Raw genomic sequence first — 25208 nt, forward strand, 5'->3', positions numbered from 1 at the left:
TTCATTTCACAGATGGAAACAAAGATCTAGAGGAGTTTGTGGCAAAGCTCTCATCAGAGCACTGGTCTCTAAATCTGGTCTTGTTGATCTCCTGAATGTCATACACTGCTTCTTCAGCCACTTTTGAATGGCCTAAATAGCAACAGAGGTGGATGTGACTTTGGTGAAAACAAAATACATAGATTTGCTAGTATATTGCCTAAAGTTTCCTTATTACCACTGGGGTCTTATGCCTGTAAATCCAGAAGCTTCCGGTGGGATAGCAGTATGTTTGCTATAAAATATAATGTATACGGTTTAGCAATCCTTGGGTTTGAGAAACTCACAGTCTTGCTTTTTCCCTAAAAATAACTGAGAGGTCTATGAATACTGCCATTCTTACCCCTACCACTCCCAAAGGAAGCTAAAGACACTGAGACCAATGACAGTCAAGGAAGCAAGGTAGAGTGGAATGAGTACACCATGGAATGAGGGTCAGGAATCTTGGAATCTCCATCAGACTCCACACTAACGTGGTCTGACCCCGACAAGCCATGTCATCAATTTGCATCTGCTTCCCCTCACCTGAGCAATGAGGGTTTGCAACTGGATAACCTCCAAGCTCTATTTCACATCTAAAATGTTGGATCCAGACTATAGTGAGGTTTAAATGAAATCAGTGCCTTGTTGACCAAACTCTGCCTGATACTAATTGTAGCTAAAGCAAATACTGGCTTTTATCTTTTGGTGGGTTCTGGGTGTTGAAAAGCCTGTGCCTCTACCTAGAACAGTAATTCTCAAAGTGTGGTCCCCAGACCAGCATCATCAGCATCACCTGGGAACTCAATGAACTGCAAATTCTTGGGGCTCACTCCAAATCTACTGAATTATAATTTCTGGAGGTGGGCCCCCAGAAATCTCTGTTCTAACAGACTTTCCAAGTGATTCTGCTACAGAACCATTGGCTCAGGATAATCTCATCTAGTTGCTTAGACTTCTTCATTTTGAAGCTCAGCTTCCCTTAAGAAGGGATCAGTATTAGTAATACCACCAGGTTGGCTACTGAATGAGGCATGATCTATATTTATTTGGGAAATCAGAACTGGATTTCCTAGATTTGAATCCTAGCTCTAAATTGTATTAGCTATGTGACCTGAGGCAAATGATAGAACTCCCCTGTGCCTCCCTTTGCTCATCTGTAAGATGGGGATAAATAGTGGTACCTACCTTATTGGGTTGTATGAAGATTAAATGGGTTAATATATTTTGAGTGCTTAGAATAGTACCTGACACTTGGCAGGACTCTATAAGTATTAACTGTTATTACCTAGGTCTGGAGCTTTTACCTTTCTCTTTATTATACATTCTTTCAATCTACTGCCCAGTTAAAAATATTTCTGGAGCACTTACCACATGTCAGGTCCTATGACCTGTAACTCTCACCTGACTGGTATGAAAATATGTCTCAGTTATACACCAGATCATGATGCAACTGCTACTTTGGTCTCTTTTTCTAAAGAACAGTGAAATCTTTATCACACCCTGAGTAGTTTGCTTCTAGTAAGAAGCAATTAGAAAAAATGCTCTGCCCAACATAAAGAAATGGCAGGAGAACAGTGTCACCAATTTTGAGAAGACCAGGGATATAGGTCTCTTTGGTCCCTCTTCACTTCAAGCCATAAATATACTTAAGTCTCTACCACTCTAACAGTTTTTTTTCAACCCATCTAGCCCCCAAACCACCATCTTCACTCTCTTTCTATTCCATAAAACTTAAGAGGCTTTCTCTCCTTCTGTTGACACTTCTAGTCTACTATAGTCTGGCTTGTATGACCACTGGTCTTTTGAAACCGCTTTAGCAAATGTCAGCAGCAATTTCTTAACTGCTCATGCCTTTTCCACTTCTTCTTCCTGAGGCATCTGTGCTACAGAACACTCCCTCCTCCTCTGTCTTCCATGGTACCATCCTGTCTTGGTTCTTTCTTCAGCCTACTTCTGAAAGCAAGTTCATAGCTACACATTATTTCCTTCTCTCTCCTCAAATACATACCTTCTCTAGGATAATATTTGTTGCAGTCATTTTTGAGTTATCTTGGATTCTTCCTTCTCCCTTTTGCCTCACATAAATGGTTATCTATTTTCTTTCCATATATAAAGTCTGCTAGCCCATACATACCTGGTTGTAAGCAGATGCCCCACCTTTGATCATATTCATAATCTAAAGTGGTTGCACACCATGACCCACCATACTTTTCATCAAAAATGCACTCATGATGCCAGGTCCCATTAACTAAGAATGGAAATTCACAAGGTCTTCCATAGGAGTTCCCATTTCTGGTATAGATCTCTGTGGTGTGGGGAGGAAGTAGAGGAAGGAAAATTAAAAACTGGACAATCACCTTCAGTTAACTGATTCCTAAATTTTCTGTGAAAGAAAGATTACTGTTTTCACGTAAGAGAATACAGTATCTAAGCGGGCTGCATAGTGTGAAAATTCAGAGCATAGATGCAGCATTCAGTTCTGAACTAAAATGCTGGCTCAACTGTGTGGCTGTCGACAAGCTCTCAGACTTTTATTAGCCTCAGTTTCTATATTTGAAAGTTAGGAATCATAGTATCTAGCTCATAGGTTTGTTGAAGAGAATTCAATGAGATAATCCATGGAAAGCTTCAGTTATAGTGGTTGTGATGAAGAGCTAATGGTCTCGGCTTGATCCAGCACGGATAAACTGATGACCATGGGTGGTAGAAGGCAGGGGTGTCCTGCCTGAGACTAAATTTACATTCTCTTTTCTTTTCTTTAGTAAGAGTGGGGCCAGAAAAATACCTTGGAATCACTGAAGGTGGGTGTGGACTTTGGAACAAACTGTAGTTAGACAGATTGACACATAGCCCCATTGTTCACAGATTGTTGATAGGATTGAAGTTGTGCGTTTCGAGGAAGTGGGAGAAAGAACAGCTGGATCTCTGAGAAGGTTCTTGGAGAGGAGCAGGGCATGGTAATTCAGGTTATAAAAGAACCAGCTTTAGCTGGGCAGTCAAGGGACTAGCTGGTGGCCAGCAAGGTAGCAGAACTAGTTTTTCATTTTAAAAATTTCCCTGGTATGTGAAGAGGAGCTGAAAAATTATTCCAACCTCAAGCATGCCTAGAAATACTAAAGGAAGTGCTCAATACTTTTTCGGGTAACAGTTCTCTTGGAAAGGTGTTTTTATAGAACAGCTAACTGTGTAATTATTTTGGTTACCTTTATCCATATCCTTAATTTGTTTAAAACCAAGGTCATTATCAGGTCAAATAATGGCTATTAGGTAAAGAAAGCATAATGATCGGATCCTATCACTATTTATCAGGCTATTAGGGTCCATTAAAATGTCTCACAGATTTGCTTAAAAGTGTGCTTAATATGGTATTTGATTCCACATTCTTTATCATTCTCAAATGTTCATTTAACTGAAATATGATACTTAAAAGTTTCAAATATATTAAGCAGCAGCAGAGCAAAAAGTAAGAATAATCTAGGTGCTTTTATTTGCAAACTATCTTTTAAGGAATATTGGTTCTGTTTTCCTCTGACATAAATGGTTTTAGACAGAATATTTCTGTTAAAGAGTAATTTGATCTTGTATTTTATAGGGAACCTGCTTATTACCTATATTTCATTTTTTAAAAGATTTTATTTATTTGTCAGAGACAGAGAGAGAGAGAGCGAGCAAGCACAGGCAGGAGGAGCAGCAGGCAGAGGGAGAAGCAAACTCCCTGCTAAGCAAGAGCCCAACGCAGGATTCAGTTCCATGACCTGGGGATCATGACCTGAGTCAAAGCATCTGCTTAATCAACTGAGCCACCCATGTGTCCCCCTGTTTCATTTTTAATGATAACTAAGCTCCCAAAAACTCATGACCACTTCTCTTCCCATATCATAGCATTTAAAAGGAGTCCAGCAACCATTACTTGAGGAACCATCAGTTTCTTCCTAAAAATCCTGTTTCTGTTATACCAAGCGCTTTCACATACATTTCTTTCACTTCCTCTTTACCATAAACCTGTAAGATTAATAGGGCAAGTATTACACTTTTTTGTGAAATCCCCATTTTTACAGTGAAGTTAAGTAAGACATTCAGTAAACTGTAAGTGACAGGGATGAGAACTGGCTCTCTTGTTAGAGTACTTGACATGTTAAGGACAACGTGTGACTTTAATGGCTGCCTTCTCAGGTTTCAAGTTATGTTTCATAGCTCAAAGCTGAGCTTCAATTAAAAAGCTCTCCTAGTCACAACATGCTTTGAAGAATGATAAGCATATAACCGCCACCACATCAGTAGCAGCTAAATTATGCTAACTATTTAGGAAGAGTTTTATTCTCACACATTCTTCACTGCTACTGGACCTCTTAAAGCCATGTGTTTCTCTAGGGAGACAGGCTTTTCCTGTCTTCTTCCATCTTCTGTGTGAATTTATGATGATAGCACTCTTAAAACAATAGCATATTCTGCAGTAGGTACAAATCTGTGAGTTGAATCACTTACATAGAAAACTAACATTAATTTTTCCATTGAGGCAAAGTGGCTTCAGTGGTTCAAGAGGTGGGCAGGCTCCTAAGAGTTGTTCAAAATGTAGATAGTTCAGTCAATTTCCTCTGGACTTGCCAAATATTCATACTCGAAGAGTATGAGTGAGCTCAAGATATCTTAATGATTGATATAAGCACGTATCTGGATGCTAGTCAGAAGCAATCCCTTCGCAACATTTATACAACTGAAGTTTTCTCTGTGATGAATATGACTCACACAGGGTGGGGGTTGGAGAGAAAGGCAACCCAACACAATGACAAATAATTTTTCTTATATTAGAAATAAAAAATATAGAGCAAAAATCAAGGGAGAGATTTAAAAAGCTGTATTTGGGGAGTTCAATCACGACTTTGATCCGTAGCTTTGCTCTAACAAGCTGGATAACCTTGGACTTCACTCTACTGGGACTCAGGTTATCTTATCTTTCTTATCTCTACACTGCTAGACAAAAGGTGGGGCCGGAACCAATACCAGGAGTCTGACACAAAGGGTCCCAGATAAAGTCCTTGAAACAGCAGTCTCTAGGAGCACCTGGGTGGTTCAGTGGGTTAAGTCTCTACCTTCAGCTCAGGTCATGATCCCAGGGTCTTCGGATCGAGCCCCAAATCGGGCTCTCTGCTTGGAGAGAAGCCTGCTTCTCCCTCTCTCTCTCTGCCTGCCTCTCTGCCTGCTTGTGATCTCTCTCTCTCTCTCTCTGTCAAATAAATACATAAAATCTTTAAAAAAGAACAAGACAGTAGTCTCTAATCTAAGAAGAGGAAGGGACTATGTAAATTTAAAAGAGTAAAACTGCCAGGACTTAATATGTTTTTTAATTTAAATAATGAGAGAGGAAAGCAGGACACTCTCAGGTGACTTGTAGATTCCTGACATTCACCACTTAGATGGTACTAATCACCTGGAAAGAAATGGAGAAAAGGAGGCAGGTTTGACACTGGCTTTTGTGCAAATTAAAACATGAGTATGTGGTGATGAATCAGAGCTGTGAGCCTCTTCTCAGAAATCTCTAAATTTCTTATTTGAAAATTCAGTTTTCCAAATATTTGGTAAGGTCAGGAAACACTTTCTGCCTGTGGGATCTTGCTGTGGCATTGCTGTTTTTCTCTTTGGGGTGGTACCCTAGGTAGATTCTTAGACTTTTTTGTGCTACTGATCATTTTGGCAGTTGTGTGAAATGAGAAGATCCCCTTGTTGGGAGAATATTACAAATGCATAAAATAAAATAAATTACAAATGCATAAAAAAAAACCAGTTAGACTGAAATTTGGGGGACTGAAGGAATTTACAATTACAACCACATCCCTCAAAAGAATTTGGGGCAGGAGACAGAAAGAGCCCTGCCAAGAAAATTATCCTTTCTGATCTTTGAACAAATACAATGAAACAAGTCAAATCCAGTTCAAAAGGCATTTTCCTTTCATTCCATGTTCTCTCTTAGCTGCCAAGTTAGAGAAAAACTTTCAAAGGGCAAAATTTAAACTTGCCATTAAGTGGTATCCAGAAAGCAATTGCTTCTTTTTTTTCTTTCCAGGTTTTATTTAAACTCATTAGTTAACATATAGTGTATCATTAGTTTCAGAGGTAGAATTCAGTTTCATCGCTAGTATTTAACACTCAGTGCTCATTAAAGCCCTCATTAAAGAGGGCAAATGGCCTCTTTAATGCCCATCTCCCCACCCATCTCCCCTCCAGCAACCCTCAGTTTTTTCCCTATAGTTAAGAATCTCTTACAGTTTGCTTCCTACTCTGTTTTTATCTTATTTTTCCTTCCCCTATGTTCATCTGTTTTCTTTCTTAAATTCCACATATGAGGGAAATCATATGGTCATCTTTTTTGACTGACTTACTTTGCTTAGCATAATACATTCTAGTTCTATTCATATCATTGCAAATGACATTCTTTTGATGGCTGAGTAGTATTTCATCGTATATATAGGACGAAGCTGACTAGCATAAACAGACTTGTTCAACTACTCAAGAACTGAGGATTAAAGAAAAGGAAATCCCCATCTCTAATTCTCTAATCTAATATTTTCCCATAAGATTAGAACCTGACATCTCAGAAATGGATGCATCTTCAGTAGGAAATAGAAATAGTTACTGTATGAGAGAAATTTGTGCAGATAACTGGATCTCTAAGGGGCCAAATTTAGCTTAAATGAGCTTTGAGAGAAAAGAAAAATCTCTGTAAGCTAAGTAAATTTACAAAGAAGAGCAAAGATGAGATAATAGTTAAGACTTAGAAAAGCTGATTAAGTATATATTTATATATCAACATTTCATGTAATTTTAGAGCAACATGATAAAAAAGATTTGCTTGGGTGATAATTAATTACATTTAGAGGTTTAAAAAAATAAACCTACTTATTTTTTTATTTTTTTAAGTTGGCTCCCTGCTCATCGTGGAGCTCAATTCATGGAGCCCAACACAGGGCTTGAACTCATAATCCTGAGATCAAAACCTGAGACGAGATCGAGTTAGACACTTAACCAACTGAACCACCCAGGAGCCCCAACTGACTTATTCTTTTTAAACTTGGAAATTTGTTATAATCTAGTTTCTAGACCCAGCACAAAGCTCATGATCAGCTTCCTCATAGGCAATATTCGTATATAGTTGACCCTCAAATAACATGGGTTTAAACTGCAAAAGTCCATTTATATGTGGATTTTTTTTCTATAAATACAGTACAGTACTAAAAATGTATTTTCTATTCTTTTTTTTTTTTTGAAGATTTTATTTATTTATTTGACAGAGAGAAATCACAAGTAGATGGAGAGGCAGGCAGAGAGAGAGGAGGAAGCAGGCTCCCTGCTGAGCAGAGAGCCCGATGCAGGACTCGATCCCAGAACCCTGGGATCATGACCTGAGCTGAAGGGAGAAGCTTCACCCACTGAGCCACCCATGTGCCTGTATTTTCTATTCTTTCTTTCTTTCTTTCTTTCTTTCTTTCTTTCTTTCTCTTTCTTTATTTGAGACAGAGAAAGAGAAGGCACACCCACTCGTATTTGAGTGGCGGGGGAGGGGCTGAGGGAAAGAGACAGGGAATCTTAAGCCAACCTCCACGCTCAATGCACAGCCAGACCGAGGCCTCGATCTCACCACCAAGAGATCCTGACCTGAGCTGAAACCAAGAGTCAGACCCAGGCATCCCTCCTTATGATTTTCTTAACAGCATTTTCTTTCCTCTAGCTTATCTTATTTTAATACTTCAGTATGTAATACATATAGCATACAAAATACATGTTAACCAACTGTTTACATTGTTCCTAAGTCTTCCAGTTAACACTAGGCTGTTAGTAGTTAAGTTCTGGGTGAGTCAAATTTTTAACTGTGTGGGGGGGGCAGTAACCCTAAACTTCACATTATTTAAGGGTCAGGTGGGCTTATTTTTGAAAGCAATTGAGAAAAAAGTCCACTCTTAAAATCATAAATACAAACATCAAAGTGTGACAGCCATGCCAAAAATAAAAATAAACTCACATGAGGTCTTTAAGTTTTTCCATTACATAAAAATCTGTAGACAAGGAGAAATACAATTTCCTTTCTTTTTCTCTTTTTTTCTTCTTTTTATACTTTGAATAGGTTTGATTTTATTCGGTCATTTGAATTTCATCCTGCGTGAAGGAGTTCTTGTTACTCTAACATCTTCTTTGCTCTGGAGTTCAGAATGTAATCACAGGAAATACATATGCTCATGTATCATAGAGATTCCAAATCCCAGGTTTACTACAGAGTGACTGTGTAACCTCTGACAAGGCACCTAAACCCTCCTAGCCTTACCTGTAGAAGGGGAAAAGTAGCACCAATCTCACATAGGCAGCTCAATGATAATGCACAGTGCCTGGTATTGAATGCTAGCTCACTGCCCTTACCAATGCATGACTTTATTTGTGATCAGTTGTGCATGTTCAATGTCTCGTTTACCAAATACAACGGCAAATGAATCAAAGTTCCTCTCCAATACTCACCATGATAAGGCTGGTCACAGAGGTTTTCCTCTGTGCCTCCTTTCTTCCACACATCAGATGAATTTGTACTTGCTATAGCATGTCCATTCTTCAGAGCCAATCTGTACTGGGCAGCTCCATACAGAGAGTGGTGCTCACATTTCCACCACAGTAAGGCCCTGGAGTCGCAGCTGAACATTCTCAAGGAATCTGTGGGTTTGGTAATATCTAGCCCAAGGCACTTCTGGGATTGCAAATGAAAGAGTCGATGCTGGGACACCCACTTCCATAACATGTCCCTACTTCCATCACAGTCTGTTGCTACTATCCAGTCATTCAGTGGCTTGATGCACTTGCCCATGTTTTCATTGACGATGGTGAATGGATCATTACCTGAGTCAAGACAGACAGTCAAAGAAGACATTTCAGAATTCTTGACAGTGTGGTTAGCCTTGGCCCCCTGCTTGCTGAGGAGAGTCTCAGCACCACTGGACTATTCCCACCCTCCAACCTCTATAAACCGCAATGCCCTATACAAAGTCAGAGGACACTGGTATGGGTTAAGAGCATGAGTTAGTCTGCCAGGTTCATAGTCTGTCTCTGCTACATATTTACCATGTGATCAGGGCAAGGTATTTAACCACTATGCCTGTTTCCTCCTTTGTAAAATAGGACTTTATATGGGATATTAAGTTAAAATGAGCTCATACCTGTAAAGCACTTAGAAGAATATGTATATTTGTTATTGTTATTCCATGAAATAACCCCCCCCCCTTTATTTAATGAGATGAAGAAGCTCCTTAGTTTTCTTCTTCCTTAGACAGGTGGTCAATGAAAAATATCCTGAACTTATTCAGGACCATAGTTCTGTCTTGCTTATGCTTTGGCTACTATGGTAGGGCAAATTATTACATGGCATTAATGTGGCTCAGAGGAGATGGGGGGACTTCTGAGGGCACCGAAGTAGAATAGTGGGGTAAAGGGATGAGAGGAAATGAAGGTCTGGATACTAAGGATAGAAAAGAACTCTGGTCTCCACCCTAGCACCTTCAGGAACATGATGGGAAGCCGTGGGGAGGGGCTAGTGGGGGAGGCTGCTGACTCTGTGGATCACCTAGGGAGGTTGAACCTGAGCTCCAGAAATGACCTGAATACAGAATTCACCACCCAGTAGGTTTGGACAGTAGGAAACTCAGAAGCAATGAGTGTAAGCTGAAAGCTAAAGGAGGACCTCCCTGAATATTTTCCTGGTAATTTCTCATGAATTAGAGAGAACTCAGTGATGACAGAAACTGAAGTTCTGCTAACTTGGTGGAATGGGGCTGAGGAAAATATTTATTTTGATTTTATAAAAATGAAGTAATGCATTGTTATTGCACACCTGAGTTTGTGGAACAAGATTCACATCTGCAACAACAAATTACAATTGAATAATTTGGCCAGTGCTTTTACAAAGAAGCGTTTGTTTGAAGTCATAGCACAAAAGTCCATGTTGATGAGACAAAAACTGAAATATCTTAGACAAATTTAAACAATCATTGCCAATAAACCAAAGGGTTCAGCAAAAGGCCCTGTAAAACTTTAGTTCCCAGAAGGCACTTTCATTTTGACGCCAGCATCCAATCGCTGATTTTACTGATGAAAGATACCTTTTCTAATAATAATTCACAGGCTTTTAGAGTTAAAAATTCTCATGCTAAGGACTTGAGGGGAAATTTCATTATGTAAATAATAACTATAAAATTAAGTCAAGTTTCAGCTTGAACTTTAAAGAGAATTCTTTTGTTGTTTTAAATAGCAGCAGCTGCAGCAGCAACAAGAGAAATAATAGGAACCACCACAAAATCCTGTAAAACATTAAGTTACTTTTGCTTTCCTATCTGTATTTTTAAATATTACATGGAACTGCAGCTAGGTGTCCTTATCATAGCAGCTTCCATCCCTCACTCTTCCTTCCTCGACATCTCTCTCCCATTCTCCATTTTATGGACACCATTTGGGAGGACAGTTAATAAGAAAAGGAAAACATACTATCTTAGATTATCACTCACAGTTTCTCCAATGCCCTCCCACATATTCAATATCCACTCAGACCCATGAGGGTCTTTCAAACTATTCTCTCTTTCCCAAACTATTCTCTCTCACTTCTCCAAAAATATCTTGCATTCCAAAGTATCAGTAATTACTGCAGAAAAAAAGAAGTCTGCTGCTGCAGGAGAATAGGCATCCACCACCCTTCCCCTCCCTTGCCATGTGGTCTCATTGCTCTCTTTTCTGGGCACTTTGTTCTGTGCCCTTTGAACAGGTGAACTGGGTTAGCAGCAACTTTGCTACCTTTGCAGTTCGGAGTCCTAGACTTCTCAAGTTGCCACTGCAGAATCCAATAGATTAGCCACAGATGTTAGTATAGTGGAATAAGCAGTGAAATAAGGAGTTAGATGTCCTAGACTGAAGACCTACCTCAGCTACCAGTTAGCTGGGGACCTTAGGGAATTCACTTAATCTCTCCAGGGTCTTTGTATCTCCAAATATAAGATGAAAGCAGAGAAATAGAAGATATCTACGCCACTTCCAGTACTCACATCCTGTGCTTCCACAAGATAACAGTTCTCCTAGCCTTGCAGGTTTTCCCAGTCTTTGCAAGTTCATTGTATATGGTTCTTGAACAGATGTTCATAACTTTATTATGCCATGCTAATGCTAGTAGCATTTTAGGTCATTTGAATCCCATTAGTATCAAGCATGTGTACTTAGGTAACAGTGATGCTTTGTAAATACATTTTATAGAAGAGAAAAAAAATTCACCCTTTCCCATTTACTATATGTTTTACTTCTAGGATACCCACAGACTTAATAAGCTTGTAGAAACTCTGAAAGACTACAGGAGAGATGTGGAGTAGCATGGAGAAGCTATGTTAAAGAGGAGTTGCCAAACTTACCTAATTGCAACATCTATGGTCATAAATACTTGCCTTATTCTAAATCTGTCTTTTAACCAAATTAAAATCAATATGTATTATCAATATGTATAATCAATGTTTGACATCTATAGTGGTCACTTAGCACAGACATTAATTATTGATATGATTTAAGGAAACTTGCCATTAGCTTTCATACATAATGTATGTCTAAGCATTCATACATAATATGTAAGGTAGGGAGAGTCTTCTTTTCTCCTCATTTTCCCCCTCTCTTTCCATACTCTTAGCAGAAGCTATTCAGTCTGCCTCAGTCCTGTGACCCTACTGGGATGGTAGACTGAAGAGTGGGAAGGACTGAAAATAATTCCTTTTTAAAGAGAATTTATTAAATAAGGGTATATAAAATATTTCAGAAATGTATTACACTTTGAAAAGGTAATTACAGAGCAACTTATAAACAGATTCCTTATTGATAACCTTATGTTGCATCTTGTTCATCTTACCTTATATTGGTCCTAAATGGAATTTTAATGTTTACCTCCACATACAATATTTGGGCAAATCTAAAAGGCAGAGGTTGATGAAAAGAAGCCTCATCATCCCTAATAGCAATTTTTATATGCTTCATTTTATAGAAACATTCTAGTGGTGTCTAAAAGGAAATAACCAAGTAACATTATCATATACTGAAAATGAATTTTTAGTATGCCGCATCCGTCAAAAAAAAACCCATCTCCTATTGTCTAATCATTAGGCAACTTCTGTCTTTCCTAAACCGAAGAGCTTTGCACGTTCCAAAGAGAACCTGGACATCAACATTTTATAATCACAGACAAATGGAGAGGGAGACAGAGGCAGAAAGATGAAGACTGCAGCATTTTTAGTTTCAGGGGTACTTCTACAGCTCACAATGTTAAGCATTTCGTGGAGTCACCACATACGCAGAGTGTACAGGTGGAGTAGTAAAGAATCAGAATCTGGGTTTGCCAGGTCGAAAACAGATCCTGAAGTGACCTTGGGTTTATGACAATGTACTAGGAGATAGATAGAAAGGTTTGGGGTTCAGATTGGGTGGTGTGGGCTGGTGAGAACCTAGGAGTGCCAGAAGGATTGTTTTACTTCAAGCTGTTAGCTCTCCAAGAAGGCAAAAAAGTAAACTAAGAAATTGGCATTTCCCCAAGGACACAGAGGAACTCCTTCAGCACCTGAGCAACCCAGACCATCTGCACAAACCTAGCTGCATACATGTGACAGAGTGCATACCATTACCAGCATCGTGAAGCTGACACACAGCCAAACAAGTACTGAAAGGGCTGGAGTTTCAAACTTCCAGTACTTCCCCTGATGGGACCGCAGGTCTGTCTGAGGGTGTGTGTAAGCTGGCCAGAGCAGTTGCTACGGGTGAGGAAGGATGCAGGAAATCAAATACCTACGAGGACCTAGTGCAGGGAGAATGGAGTTAAGCTGGTGCTCTTTGCTTTTGGTTGATGAGAAAGGTCAGGGATTGCAGAGATTGCAAAGATTAAGGAAATCTTGAATTCCATGGGGGGAGACATAACAGTCAGACTAAAGCGGAAACAGATGGAAACCAAGACTTCAGTGACGGAAAGGTTGGTGTGTTTTGACTGTCGTTAGTTAGGGCAATGTAATTTTTCGCCCTGGATTGTGGGGCAAGTGGAATAGAACTCTCCCAGCCAGTAAAAACTCCCTGTTGGGAGTTTCCAACAGGGAGGGTAAAAGAAGAACGGAGAAGGGTGAGCAACCCAGACCATCTGCACACTAAAAGGTCCTTGATGTAGATAGGGTGATGTCACTCACACTCAGGGAAGCTTTTTCCCAACACTCTCTGAAAGAAGTCTAAATCTGGCAGTAACTTAGTTTAGCTGCCACAAGAAAATAAGAGCCACAGGGGGGAACCTACAGTTTTCAAAAAATTGCCTTGCAATTTTACTTCCTCAAACGGGCAAGGTAACAGAAGTGGTAGGTGGTGAAGGCTCACTGACTGTCCCCCTGTGCGGCGCAACTAAGAAAGTCCTCAGGGACCCCTTTGCCAAGGCGAAAAGAAAGTAAAAGCAAACTCCGGTTGCTCCCAGGGGCCACGGTGAGACTGGCACTACCCAGAGCATCAGCGAAGGGAGGGAGTCTATTCCTGATCCTGCTTCCGCAGTTAGAGGCAGGAAAGTGGTCCTGGGGCAAGCGACCCGCGCTGCAGCGGTTGGCCCTAGTCCTCGAGGGACTGTTCTGGAGCCGATAAACTTAGAAGAAAGGATCGCTGCTTAAGGCTTTCGGGGAGGGCATCGTAACGGAATGATGATCATGGTCACTTTGGGAGACATAGCTCACGCGGACTTCTTTTTTGACGTGCACCTTTGGCAACCGTGCAGCGAAGTCGGGCGATCGTTAATCACCCTTGGCGCTGTGATTAGACAGTTCCTCTAGACACTGAGTGGCCAAGGTGGCCAAGAGGCGAAGGAAGGGCGACACGGGCTAACTGGAGTCTGAGGGGTGCTGAGGAGCCTTTTACTCCAGGGAAGCAAGACTTTAGTGGAGAGGACCGGGAAGGGACAGGGGACCGGGAAGGGACAGGGGACCGGCGCAGAAGGCCGCGCGCCTTCTCTAAGGCGGCCTCTTCTTCCTCAGCTAGAAGAAGGCCCTGCCCCTCCACGACCCACCCCGCCCTCCGCCCGGAGTCCGAGGGCCACGGAGTGCCTTCTCCCCAGACCTCCCCTTCGGCTGGGTCACTTGTTGGGCTCCAGACCCCCGAGGCAAGCAGAGGTGACGAGACCCGGAGCCCAGCCGGACCCGAACTCAGGAAAGCCTGCAGACTCCACAACGTCGAGAGCCGCAGCCGCCGGCGGGCTGGCGCGCCCGCGGTTACCTGTACGACCAGAGGGCTCCGCCAGACCGAAGCTCCTAAGGAGCAGCACGAGGAGCTCCGCCGCGCGGCGAAGGGTCGTCCAGCGCCTCCTCATCCTGAGCCGGCCCAAGCTGTCCAACCGGGTCTTCAGGCGCACGCGGCACCCTCCCCTCCCGGTGCGTCCAGCCTGCGCTTTTGCCGCCCGCCTCCCCGGGGGGTCCTGCCCCGCCCCCTCCGCCTTTGGCCAATCAGGCGCGGCGGGGCGGGGCAAGGGCGTGGAATTAGTGGCGGGAAGACAGCCAGCTGAGAGGCTCACCTTCTGGAGGACCGACCCGCGGAGAGGCGGGAATTGCGCGCGGGGCGAGAGAGCGGGGGTTGCGCAGACTACTGGGCTTGGGGGTCCTGACTCCCGCCTTTTCGTCAGTAAAGTTGAGGAGACGCGGCACTTGCTGGGACTTGACAGCACCGTGGTGGTGGGTTGGGTCTGTTGAGGACCTTGTTCTCTGTGTAGTTCACTTCCGTGTGGGAGGACTTCATTGCCCCGCAGGGCTGGAAAGGCAACCACATCCTCTCGGTCCCCAAAGCGGAAGTCTGCACCCGTAGGGTTGCTCCCGCGGTCAAGCTAAAGAATCCAGGTGTCCTTGGTTGCGTCTCGTGAGTTCCGAGAGCGCCAACAAAGGCGCAGTAATGGCACGCTGCAGTTCCGCCGCAATTGTTAAAGAATTACGAGCAAGAGCTGTTTGAGTGACCCTACAATCAACACTTCCAACGATTTAGGCCTTATAACCATCTGATCTTCGCACGTAAGCTCTTTTCTTAATAATTAAATGAGAACCACCACCACCATCATCATCATCATCTGTAGAAATGTACAAGTCTGCACCCCAAACCAGCAATGTGAGAGTAATATTTATCCTCTCCCTGTGGGATCTGCAGTCATTATAAATAGGCTGACCTAAGTTGCCTGGGTGTGAATGCCCTCTAATTTCAAACCTCATAAAAGCACACCGTGTGTGCCCAGAATCACCTTCGTTGCTGTCCCCCAAGAGTGAATTCTTCCACAAGCAGAGGAGCATCTAGGTTACCTTTCCTGATTCCAACCACCAAGGCTTCGCTGATGGCTCCCAAATCTGCCTTGGTCGGTTCTCTCCCTACCTGGACCTTTTAGTTCCGTAGGTATATTAAGCACTTGCCATTATAGGGATGGGCACCTCCCAGGATAAGATAAAAATTCAACATCCCTGCCTGCTCAAGTTTACTGAGTACTGGGGGAGACTGAGGCACACACAGTTTAACTCAGGGCAGAATGAATGGGGAGACTGGACAAAGCTTCAAGGAAGACAACACCTAAACTGGGCCTTGGGCAGTGGGGAGAAATTTGATCATGCACAGCTGCTTAGAAAAAAATAATGACAGAACGGCAGGAAATACAAAGCAGTATCTGAAGAGGTTAGTCCAGTATGGCCACCCTGCAGGGTGCACGTGTGTGTGCGTGTGTTGAAGGTAGTTGTGGTGGAGGCTTTAGTGAAAATGACAACAGAGAGGTGAATTGTGGCTATTTTGTGAAGTGCATTGAATATGATGTGAAAGACATTGGTTTGATTCTCTAGAACTGGCCGGTGGAAAGTTCTGAGTAAAACAATCTGCTAATGCTCTGATCCCCTTTGCATTTGTGACTGCTTGCCTTTCTGATCCTGCCCAGCCTGGAGCTATTTGAGGGCAGGGGTTTTACCTTCTCATTATACCTTCTTACATTGAGCACCAGGCCTGACCTCAGAGTAAGCTCTCTATACATATGAATTTACTTAATTAATTAATTCCTATAATCACCACTTTAAGGTAGGGGTGCAAGAGCTCCTGCTTGCATTATGTTGCAGTAATTTCTCAACTGACCTTCCTGCCAGCAATTTCCCTCTCAGGCAAAGGAATCTTTTTTTTTTTTTTTTTAAAGATTTTATTTATTTATTTGACAGAGTTCACAAGTAGACAGAGAGGCAGGCAGAGAGAGAGGAAGGGAAGCAGGCTCCCTGCTGAGCAGAGAGCCTGATGCGGGGCTTGATGCAGGGCTCGATCCCAGGACCCTGGGATCATGACCTGGGCCAAAGGCAGAGGCTTTAACCCACTGAGCCACCCAGGTGCCCCCAGGCAAAGGAATCTTAAACACTGTTTGGAACATGTCACCTTTCTTCTACTCACATCCTTTCAATGCTAACTGGGAGTTCAGGGGGGATTTTGAACCCCTGAAATTACATACTGCTTTATGAATACACTTAAAAATTTTTTTTTGAGAAAGAGAAGAGGTCCAGGGCATTCATGAGAGTCTCAAAGAAGCCCATAATACAAGAAGAAAACTTATGTAAGGTAAAGCAAGCCCCTCTACAATTTTAACTTTTACTTTTAATTACCTTCCTATGTCATGCCTTGGTTCAAGCAACCTGTCTGATCTGTCTTGCCTTTTCCTATATCTTCCCATTTATCCATATTTTCTCCAATCTAGAATGCCTCTTTTCCCTCTATCTTGTCTTAGTCCTACCCTTCCGGTTAAGACTCTGCTCAAATCTCATATTTTACATAAAATGTCTCTCAGAAGATCCCTAGCCCTTGGGATTCCAAACATCTAGATAATGTTGTACACTGTGTTCATTTGGCATTTAAAATGTATGTCTCCTGCTGCTTGAGTAGTTGCCCCTTACTTGCGGTTTTGCTTTCTGTGGTTTCAGTTACCCTCAGTCAACCACAGTGCAGATGATCCTTCTTCTGATGTGTGGTCAAAAGGTCAATAATCATGTCACTACATCATTCAGCTCATTTCATCTTATCATGTAGTCATCTTATAAGTTCCCGTCATCACTAGGAGGATGAGTATAGTATAATATCTTGAAAAAGAAAGAAAGAAGAGAGATGACATTCATGTTATTTTATTGCAGTATGTTGTTATAAGTGTTCACTTTTTATTACTAGTTACTGTTATTAATCTCTTAATCATACCTAATTTATAAATAAAGCTTTATCATTATTATGTATAGGAAAAATATAGTATATATAGGGGTTGGTCCCATCCTTGGTTTCAGGCATCTGTTGGGCTCTTAAAACATATTCCCCATGGATAAGGGGGGGACTACTGTACTTTTTCTGTAGTTACATGTGCACTGATCTCCACCTAGCATATATGTCTTAAATAACTATTTATTGCCTATGGTGACAATAGCAACCTATTTATCCTTCAGGTCTCACCTTGAATGTTACTTCCTCAAGGAAATCTTTCTTGACTCTGCAGTTTAGGTCAACTTCCCTGTGATAGGTTCTCAATGCGCCCCACACTTTGTCTTGATAGTATTTAGCATAGCTGGATTAAACAGTTATGTACTCACTCACTTGCGTAATGTCAATCTCCTTTTCCAGGCTGCAGGATGCATGAAGGCAGTGTCTGTTTAGACACTTCTATGTTTCCAGTAACTGGACCGTGATTTGCTGACTGAATGATTGAATAAATACATAGTAAGTGCCCCTTAAAGGATAAATAAATAAATAAATACCTGGTAAATGCCTGGTGCAGGAGGTCTAGGCATTTTTAAAAGGGAAAAATCAGCTGGGTTGGATGGGTGGGAAGGTCTTCAAGCACCAGGATGAATGTCCTTGGATGAGTAACAGTCAGTAGATAGAGGTGTTGGGGAAGACACCACATGGCTGAGGCAATGATGCGAGCAAAATAACAGACATCTGCCAACCGCCAGGTGCCAGGCCGTTGTGCTGAGTATTTCCTGTGTGCTCTTGTATCTGATAATCAGCCTATGAATGAAATATAATCCTTATTTTATAGATGTGGAAACTGAGACAACATAAACAAGATTGATATAACTAGGCCAAGGTCAATAGATACGTGAGAATACCAAAATGGAAATCTAACTATAGAACTTACATGAATGTGTGAGAGTGTTAGTATTATTTTATTCCTAGTCACAGTTAGGAAGGGGGAACATGGGCTTTTAGATTTCTTTTTTTTTTTTTTTTAAGATTTTATTTATTTATTTGACAGACAGAGATCACAAGTAGGCAGAGAGGCAGGCAGAGGGGGGGGGGGGAAAGCAGGCTCCCTGCTGAGCAGAGAGCCCAATGTGGGGCTCGATCCCAAGACTCTGCGATCATGACCTGAGCCGAAGGCAGAGGCTTTAACCCACTGAGCCACCCAGGAGCCCTGGGCTTTTAGATTTCTAAAGCGAAGTTTTTAATTATAAAATGTATCATACCTATAAAAGAGTAGCTAGACTCTGGGCCTCCTCCTGATCGTGTCCACCTTACTCACACACAGAGGTAACCCTTCCTCAGAGTTATCATTCCTTTCTTTATAGTTTCCCCATATATGATTCATTCCTTAAATCATCTATACAACTTTGCAAGTCTTTGAATTTTATGTAAGTAGAATCATTTCACCTTTTTTGGGGCACTTATCTTTTTTTGCTCAAAATCGTGCCTGTGACATTCATCTGTATTGGTGTGTGTAGATACAGTTTGTTCATTTTTATGCAATGTTCCTTTATAAGAATAAATCACACTTTATCCATTCTCTTGCTGGTGGACATTTGAGTAGGTTCCAGTTGGGTAATGTGCTATAGTTAGCAAAGCTTCTGTGAACATTTTTGTATATGTCTCCTGGTGCACATGGCTAGATTTTCCTGAGAGTGTGTTCTTAGAAGTGGAATTCCTAGAGCATATGGTATGTTCAGCACCCACACCATTAGACAATGCCAATGTGCTTTCTAGTTTGCACTCCCAGTAGTATGTGCAAACATTCCTGCTGCTGAATATCCTCAATACTTGGCATCTTAATAGTTTTGGCGGGGAGCAAAATGGTATCTTATTGTAGTTTAAGGTTGGATTTTTCTGATTACTAATGCCATTGAACGTGTTTTCCTATGTTTATTGGTTATTTGTATTTCATTTTCCAGTTTATACTCAGATTATTTGCCTGTTTTCTCTTAGATCCGCTTTCTGCCCTCCCCTGCTTTGAACCTCAAAGGCCTACTCTGCATTCTCAGGCTCCCTTTTTCACTGCGTTCTGGTTAGGTTCAGCCAATCAGAGTTACTGGCAGGAAATGGAAGTTTGGGAGGGGGAAAGCCCAAAGTGTTTCTCTCCTCTATGCTTTGGGAGCATGTCAAGCAGTGGCTGTGTCTCTTCTATAGTTTTAGCTCATACCTGGCAGCCCCACCCTTTGTGGTCCAGTTCCTATCAGGCAACCGTGCTCTGCTTCCAGCATGTTTGGGTGGTTCCTTTTCCAAGGTTCTAGCTCCCACAGGGTAGCCCAAGCTCCTATTTGGATAACACGAGCACTTCTCTTTTCCTCAGGTCCCAGGGGTAGTAGTAGCTTTTTGTAATTGGTACTTTCTAGATAACCTCACTGGCACTTATTTTTAGGTCGTTCAGTATCTCTGTAAGATGTTATTTCATTATATTAAATGTCTTCTATTGAACTACCTCGCATGGGTTTTGTTCTCTTTACTGGACCTTGGTGATACTGATTTAACATATGAAAGAACTGTACCTGAGACAGCATCCAAAACTGAGTAAGATGTGAACAAGAGAAATTACAAATGGAGCGTATTCAACTACATGAGGAGTCGTGGCATAAAGAAAGCTAGTATGGGGACATCTGGGTGGGTCAGTTGATTAAGCATTTGCCTTTGGCTCAGGTCATCATCATCCCAGGGTCCTGGAATCAAGTCCCACATTGGGCTCCTTTGCTCAGTAGAGAGGTGCTTCTCCCTCTGCCTGATGCTATCCCTGCTTCTGGTCTCTCTCCCTGACAAATAAAGAAAATCTTAAAAAAAATAAAAAAGAAAGAAAGGAGAAAGAAGGCCAGGTAGTGTGGATGCATTTTAACTGCAATTTTGATGATGCACACAGATGATCCCAGGTATAGTAAGGAGGCCCCAGGGGGCCCAAGCAAGGGCTTGGTCTAAAAATAAATTTTAAATAATTCCCATAGTGCTGTGATAATAAAGATTTGTATTTATTCCTAGTTATAACTAAACTCATGAGGACTATAATCATGGATACAGACCCCAAAGGGCAAATATAAGGTTGTAATTCACCCACTTAAAAAACAAAAGACAAAATTAAACAACTGCTTTTATTAAAATAAACAACTTACTTGGTAGACTTTAAACTGTAGAATTCTCAGATGAGGAAATGTTCCATCAGTATGTCTACAGAACATTGACAGAAGGAACTGGAAAGGAGCCAATGTTTCTTACTCATTCACTTACTCAGCTTAACCTCACGCACAGACACCAAGGAACTATGGAATTACAGAGTTCACAGAGAATTCTGGAGTCCATCATCTGCCCTCCCATTTTATGGACAAGGAAACCAAAGTTCAGAGGGTTCAGTGACCTTTGTTGATATTAGGAACGCAAGAGAGGTTAGATGCAGACCCCTGAGATTCGTGAGAAGACTCCCAAAACACCAATGAGAGCACCTTAGGGCTGCTTACCTTCCTCTGATAGAAGCAGGGGTGAAATTTTCTTGTGAGGTGATGATGCAAGTGTGGGTCACAGGTTAAGAGGACGCTGGTGTTGGTAAGACTTGTGTACTTGGTAGGAGAGTATTACAAAGATCTGTAATGTGTTTTGATCAAGAGTACAACACCTCAAGCACGGTGGGAATTCCCTAGGAAATATTTTTATCAAAGGTGTGTTCTCTGGAAAATAAGGAAATAATTTTAATGGTACAGGCGATTTTCTAGATGTGGGAAATGTGATGAAGGATTAAGTTTTGATATTGGCGTGCATTCACTCTGTTTTGGCAGGGAGGCAAGAATAAGGGTGATATGTTTGCTTTTTACTTGTGTAATTGGAAGTTCTTTCCTCAGAATAACCAAATCCATTGCTAAAATCTGTTCTAAGAAAACAACAGTACAAATGATAAATAACCTAAGCCCGGGAGTCCTTGCTCCTCAGGGAAACTGGTCAGGTTTATACTTTAGAACAATTATTTTCCTGACTTTAGCAGAAGGTAGTGAAGAAACCAGAGTGTGATGTGATTCTCCTTCAAAGCTGACTCATAACTCAGGACCACCTAACTTGTTAGTTAAGGGTAAAGTTAAGATACCTTACCTTAATTAAGGTTACCTTAGTTTAGGTAAGAATGCTGACTTTTATTTATTTATTTATTTATTTTTTGTTATTGGTTTTTTTTTTTTTAAAGATTTTATTTATTTATTTGACAGACAGAGATCACAAGTAGGCAGAGAGGCAGGCAGAGAGAAAGAGAGAGAGAGAGGGAAGCAGGCTTCCTGCGGAGCAGAGAGCCCGATGTGGGGCTCGATCCCAGGACCCTGAGATCATGACCCGAGCCGAAGGCAGCAGCCCAAACCACTGAGCCACCCAGGCGCCCCTGTTATTGGGTTTTTTAAAATCTTTTTTAAAAATTTCTTTTCAGCATAACAGAATTCATTGTTTATGCACCACATTCAGTGCTCCATGCAATACAAGCCCTACATAGTACCCACCACTTGGTTCCCCCAACCTCCCACCCTCTACCCCTTCAAAACCCTCAGACTGTTGACTTTTAGAAACACTTAAGAAGTTTGATAGTGTGACTCCTAAGAAATTTTAGTACTGAGAGCTATGACACTATTTAGTACTGAGAGGTATTACTGTATTTACCAGTTTTACCATTATTCACCCTTTGTCAACTCACTATCTCCATGAAGCAGATGGTCCAAATTTCTCCTTTCGAAGACCTAATTCCATCTCCTTGTAGGCCTCCTCCAGGAAGCAAAATGTGCCTCTTACTTTGCTGGTAGGCTAGAGGCCATTTAATGTGAGTTGACCAGGCTCTATTTTTCCTCTCTCTAACTCATCTTTATCTCAACCTTGGAGGAAAAGTCAGACCTCTTTTTCTTAACATAACTTCTTTTGTGTTCCCAACCACATTCTTCCCCTGTGTAGTATTTTTTAGTTTCTCCCTTTCCATGAATTATAAGAAGAGAGACTCTGAGCATGTTTTAAACTTCTTATTTTTATTTTTTCTTTTAAATTTTAAAAAGATTTTATTTATCTATTCAAGAGAGAGAGAGAGAACATGAGCAGAGGGAGAGGGAGAGAGAAACAGACTCTTCGCTGAGCAGGGAGCCCAATGCAGGGCTTAATCCCAGAACCCTGGGATCATGACCTGAGCTGAAAGTAAAAGCTTAACCAACTGAGCCACCCAAGTGCCCCCTATTTTTTTTTTAACTATAGAATATAAAAACTATACCCAGAGTAGAGAGCATAGTGTAATGAATTTACTGTTCCCATCACCTTCTTCAACAGTTATCAATACATGATCAGTCTTCTTTCGTCTCTACTCTGACCCACTCTTTACTCCTTTCAGATTATTTTGAAGCAAATCTCAGACATCAAGTATTTCATCTGTAAATATGTCAGTATGCATCTCTAAAAGATAAGATCTGGTAAAGACATAACCACTATACATGATCTCATCTAAAAAACAATGACAAGTATTCTTTAATACTGTTTAATACCTAATTGGTGTTCACATTTCCCCAATTATCTTACAAATGTTACTGTTTTGTTTTTATAATGTGTTTGAATCAGGATCTAAATAAGGTTTTAACATTGATACTGTTTGAGATTTCTCTTAAGAATATTTAAATCTCTAGGCACCCTGTCTTTCCATTCTTTTCCCCTTGTAATTGTGTGAGAAAAAGCTGACTTGTTTGTAGAATTTCCCAGAGTCTAGATTTTGATTACTGTATCAATGTTGTGTTAACATGTTCCATTATCCCCCATAGCTCTTATACATTAGGAGTAGGCTTTATGAGACTCAGATTCAATATATTCTTGACAGTGCTATTTCATATGGGCTGTGCTTTCCTGTCAGGAGATCCATAATGTGATTTTTTTTTTTTCATTGTTTGGTGGTATTATCAGCCATTGATGATCATTACTGGGATCATTAAGAGTTAGAAAACAGATATTATATTCTAACATTTTTTCTTCATTTATTAGCTGGATGCTTCTATAAAAAATAACTTTCCCTTATCAACAGGTTGGCTACCCAGAGGTACAAATCATATAGGAAACTTGATTCTTCCTTTTATTGATCAGTTTTGAAAGTATAAGGGAGTGGTTCATTCATAGCAGCTTCTAAAGGCAACCAATGAGATTTTATTTTTTTAATTATCACTTATGTGTATTTGCTATCTTCCAATCTTTCAATGTGCAGTTTCATTTATTATATTTATTGATGCTCTACTTTGGCAGGGGGAGACATCCATAGGAATCTTTCATGGTTTCCTCATGAACTAAAATAACAGGATGTCTCAGTCTCAACCTGTATGTTTCTTGTCCCAGACCTGGAATCAGCCACTTCTCTAAAGATGTTTGCTTCCTTTTAGTAGGAAATGGTAGAGACCACAACTGGGTGCTAGGACTACTCTTTCTTGATAGGTTGGTCCTCATTTCTATCACGAGTTTTGAAACCAGACATGTGGATTTGAGTCCTCACCCCACCTCTTGCCAGCTGGGTTCTTAAGCAAGATACTTACTGCTGATGGTAGAAATGCTCTTTTATTTTTTTTATTTTGAAATGCAACATATATGAAAAAATATATGAAGCATAAATGTGTAGTATAATAAATACAAAGGGAATATCTATGTAACCACCACCTAGGCCAAAAATATGTAACATTTCCACAGACAGTGTCTGTGTCCCTTTTTTTTTTTTTTTTTTTAATCACATATCCCTTGATCCTCTCTAGAGGCAGTCACGATTTATACTTTTATGGTTATAATGGCCTTACTTTACTTTATAATTGGATCTCTTACAAATAGACCCCTTAGGGTTGCCTGTTTTTGAACTACATATAGGTGGATTCATGATCTGTGTATTTTTTTGTATCTAATTTCTTTTGCTCAACACTGTACTTGTAAGATCTATTCACATTTTGTGTAGCTGTTTTTTTTTTTCATTTTTGTTGCTATATATATCTCATTGTATGAACATACTGAAATGTGTTTATCTGTTTGATGATTCCAGTTTTTGACAAATATAAATAAGGCACTTTGATCATTGTGCAAATATATTTTTTAATTAATTAATTAATTATTTTAAATAAACATATAACGTATTTTTATCCCCAGGGGTACAGGTCTGTGAATCACCAGGTTTACACATTTCACAGCACTCATCATAGCACATACCCTCCACAATTTCCATATCCCCACCACCCTCTCCCGTCCCCCCTCCCCCTCAGTCTGTTTTTTGAGATTGAGTCATTTATGGTTTGTCTCCCTCCCAATCCCATCTTCTTTCATTTTTTCTTTCCCTACCCCCCAACCCCCCCACATTGCATCTCCACTTCCTCATATCAGGGAAATCATATGATAGTTGTCTTTCTCTGATTGACTTATTTCACTAAGCATGATACCCTCTAGTTCCATTCACGTTGTCGCAAATGGAAAGATTTCATTTCTTTTGATGGCTGCGTAGTATTCCATTGTGTATATATATCACATCTTCTTTATCCATTCATCTGTTGATGGACATCTAGGTTCTTTCCATAGTTTGGCTATTGTGGACATTGCTACTATAAACATTCCGGTGCATGTGCCCCTTCAGAGCACCACATTTGTATCTTTAGGATATATACCCAGTAGTGCAATCGCTGGGTCATAGGGTAGCTCTATTTTCAGTTTTTTGAGGAACCTCCACACTGTTTTCCAGAGTGGTTGCACCAGCTTGTGCAAATATTCTGATGTACAAATGCATGCATTTGTTTTGAGTATTTCCAAGGAGTAGAATTGCTTGGTCACAGGGTATGTATATATCGGACTTTAACAGATAACACTGTACTATTGTCCAAAGTTGTTTTGCCAGTTTACTATGTAAGAAAAAGACTCAATTGGGCTTTCTGTTTCTCTAC

At 40.9% G+C, this 25208-nt stretch overlaps 1 protein-coding gene across 2 annotated transcripts in view; it reads right to left on the reverse strand.

Moving 5' to 3' along the window:
• The window catches only part of LOC116597666 (CD302 antigen), a 133227-nt gene extending 118746 nt beyond the window's left edge, over positions 1 to 14481 (reverse strand). For both annotated transcript variants that reach the window (XM_032355692.1, XM_032355690.1), the window contains exons 1-3: positions 14302 to 14481; positions 8524 to 8895; positions 2156 to 2326 (exon numbers count right to left, since the gene is read on the reverse strand). In XM_032355692.1, the coding sequence (XP_032211583.1) occupies positions 2156 to 2326; positions 8524 to 8895; positions 14302 to 14395 (637 nt within the window). In that variant the 5' untranslated portion in view covers positions 14396 to 14481. The remainder of the gene's footprint in view (positions 1 to 2155; positions 2327 to 8523; positions 8896 to 14301) is intronic.
• Between the last annotated feature and the right edge of the window lie 10727 nt (positions 14482 to 25208).

Source organism: Mustela erminea, chromosome 8, assembly GCF_009829155.1.
Source record: "Mustela erminea isolate mMusErm1 chromosome 8, mMusErm1.Pri, whole genome shotgun sequence".
Taxonomy (NCBI): Eukaryota; Metazoa; Chordata; class Mammalia; order Carnivora; family Mustelidae; genus Mustela; species Mustela erminea.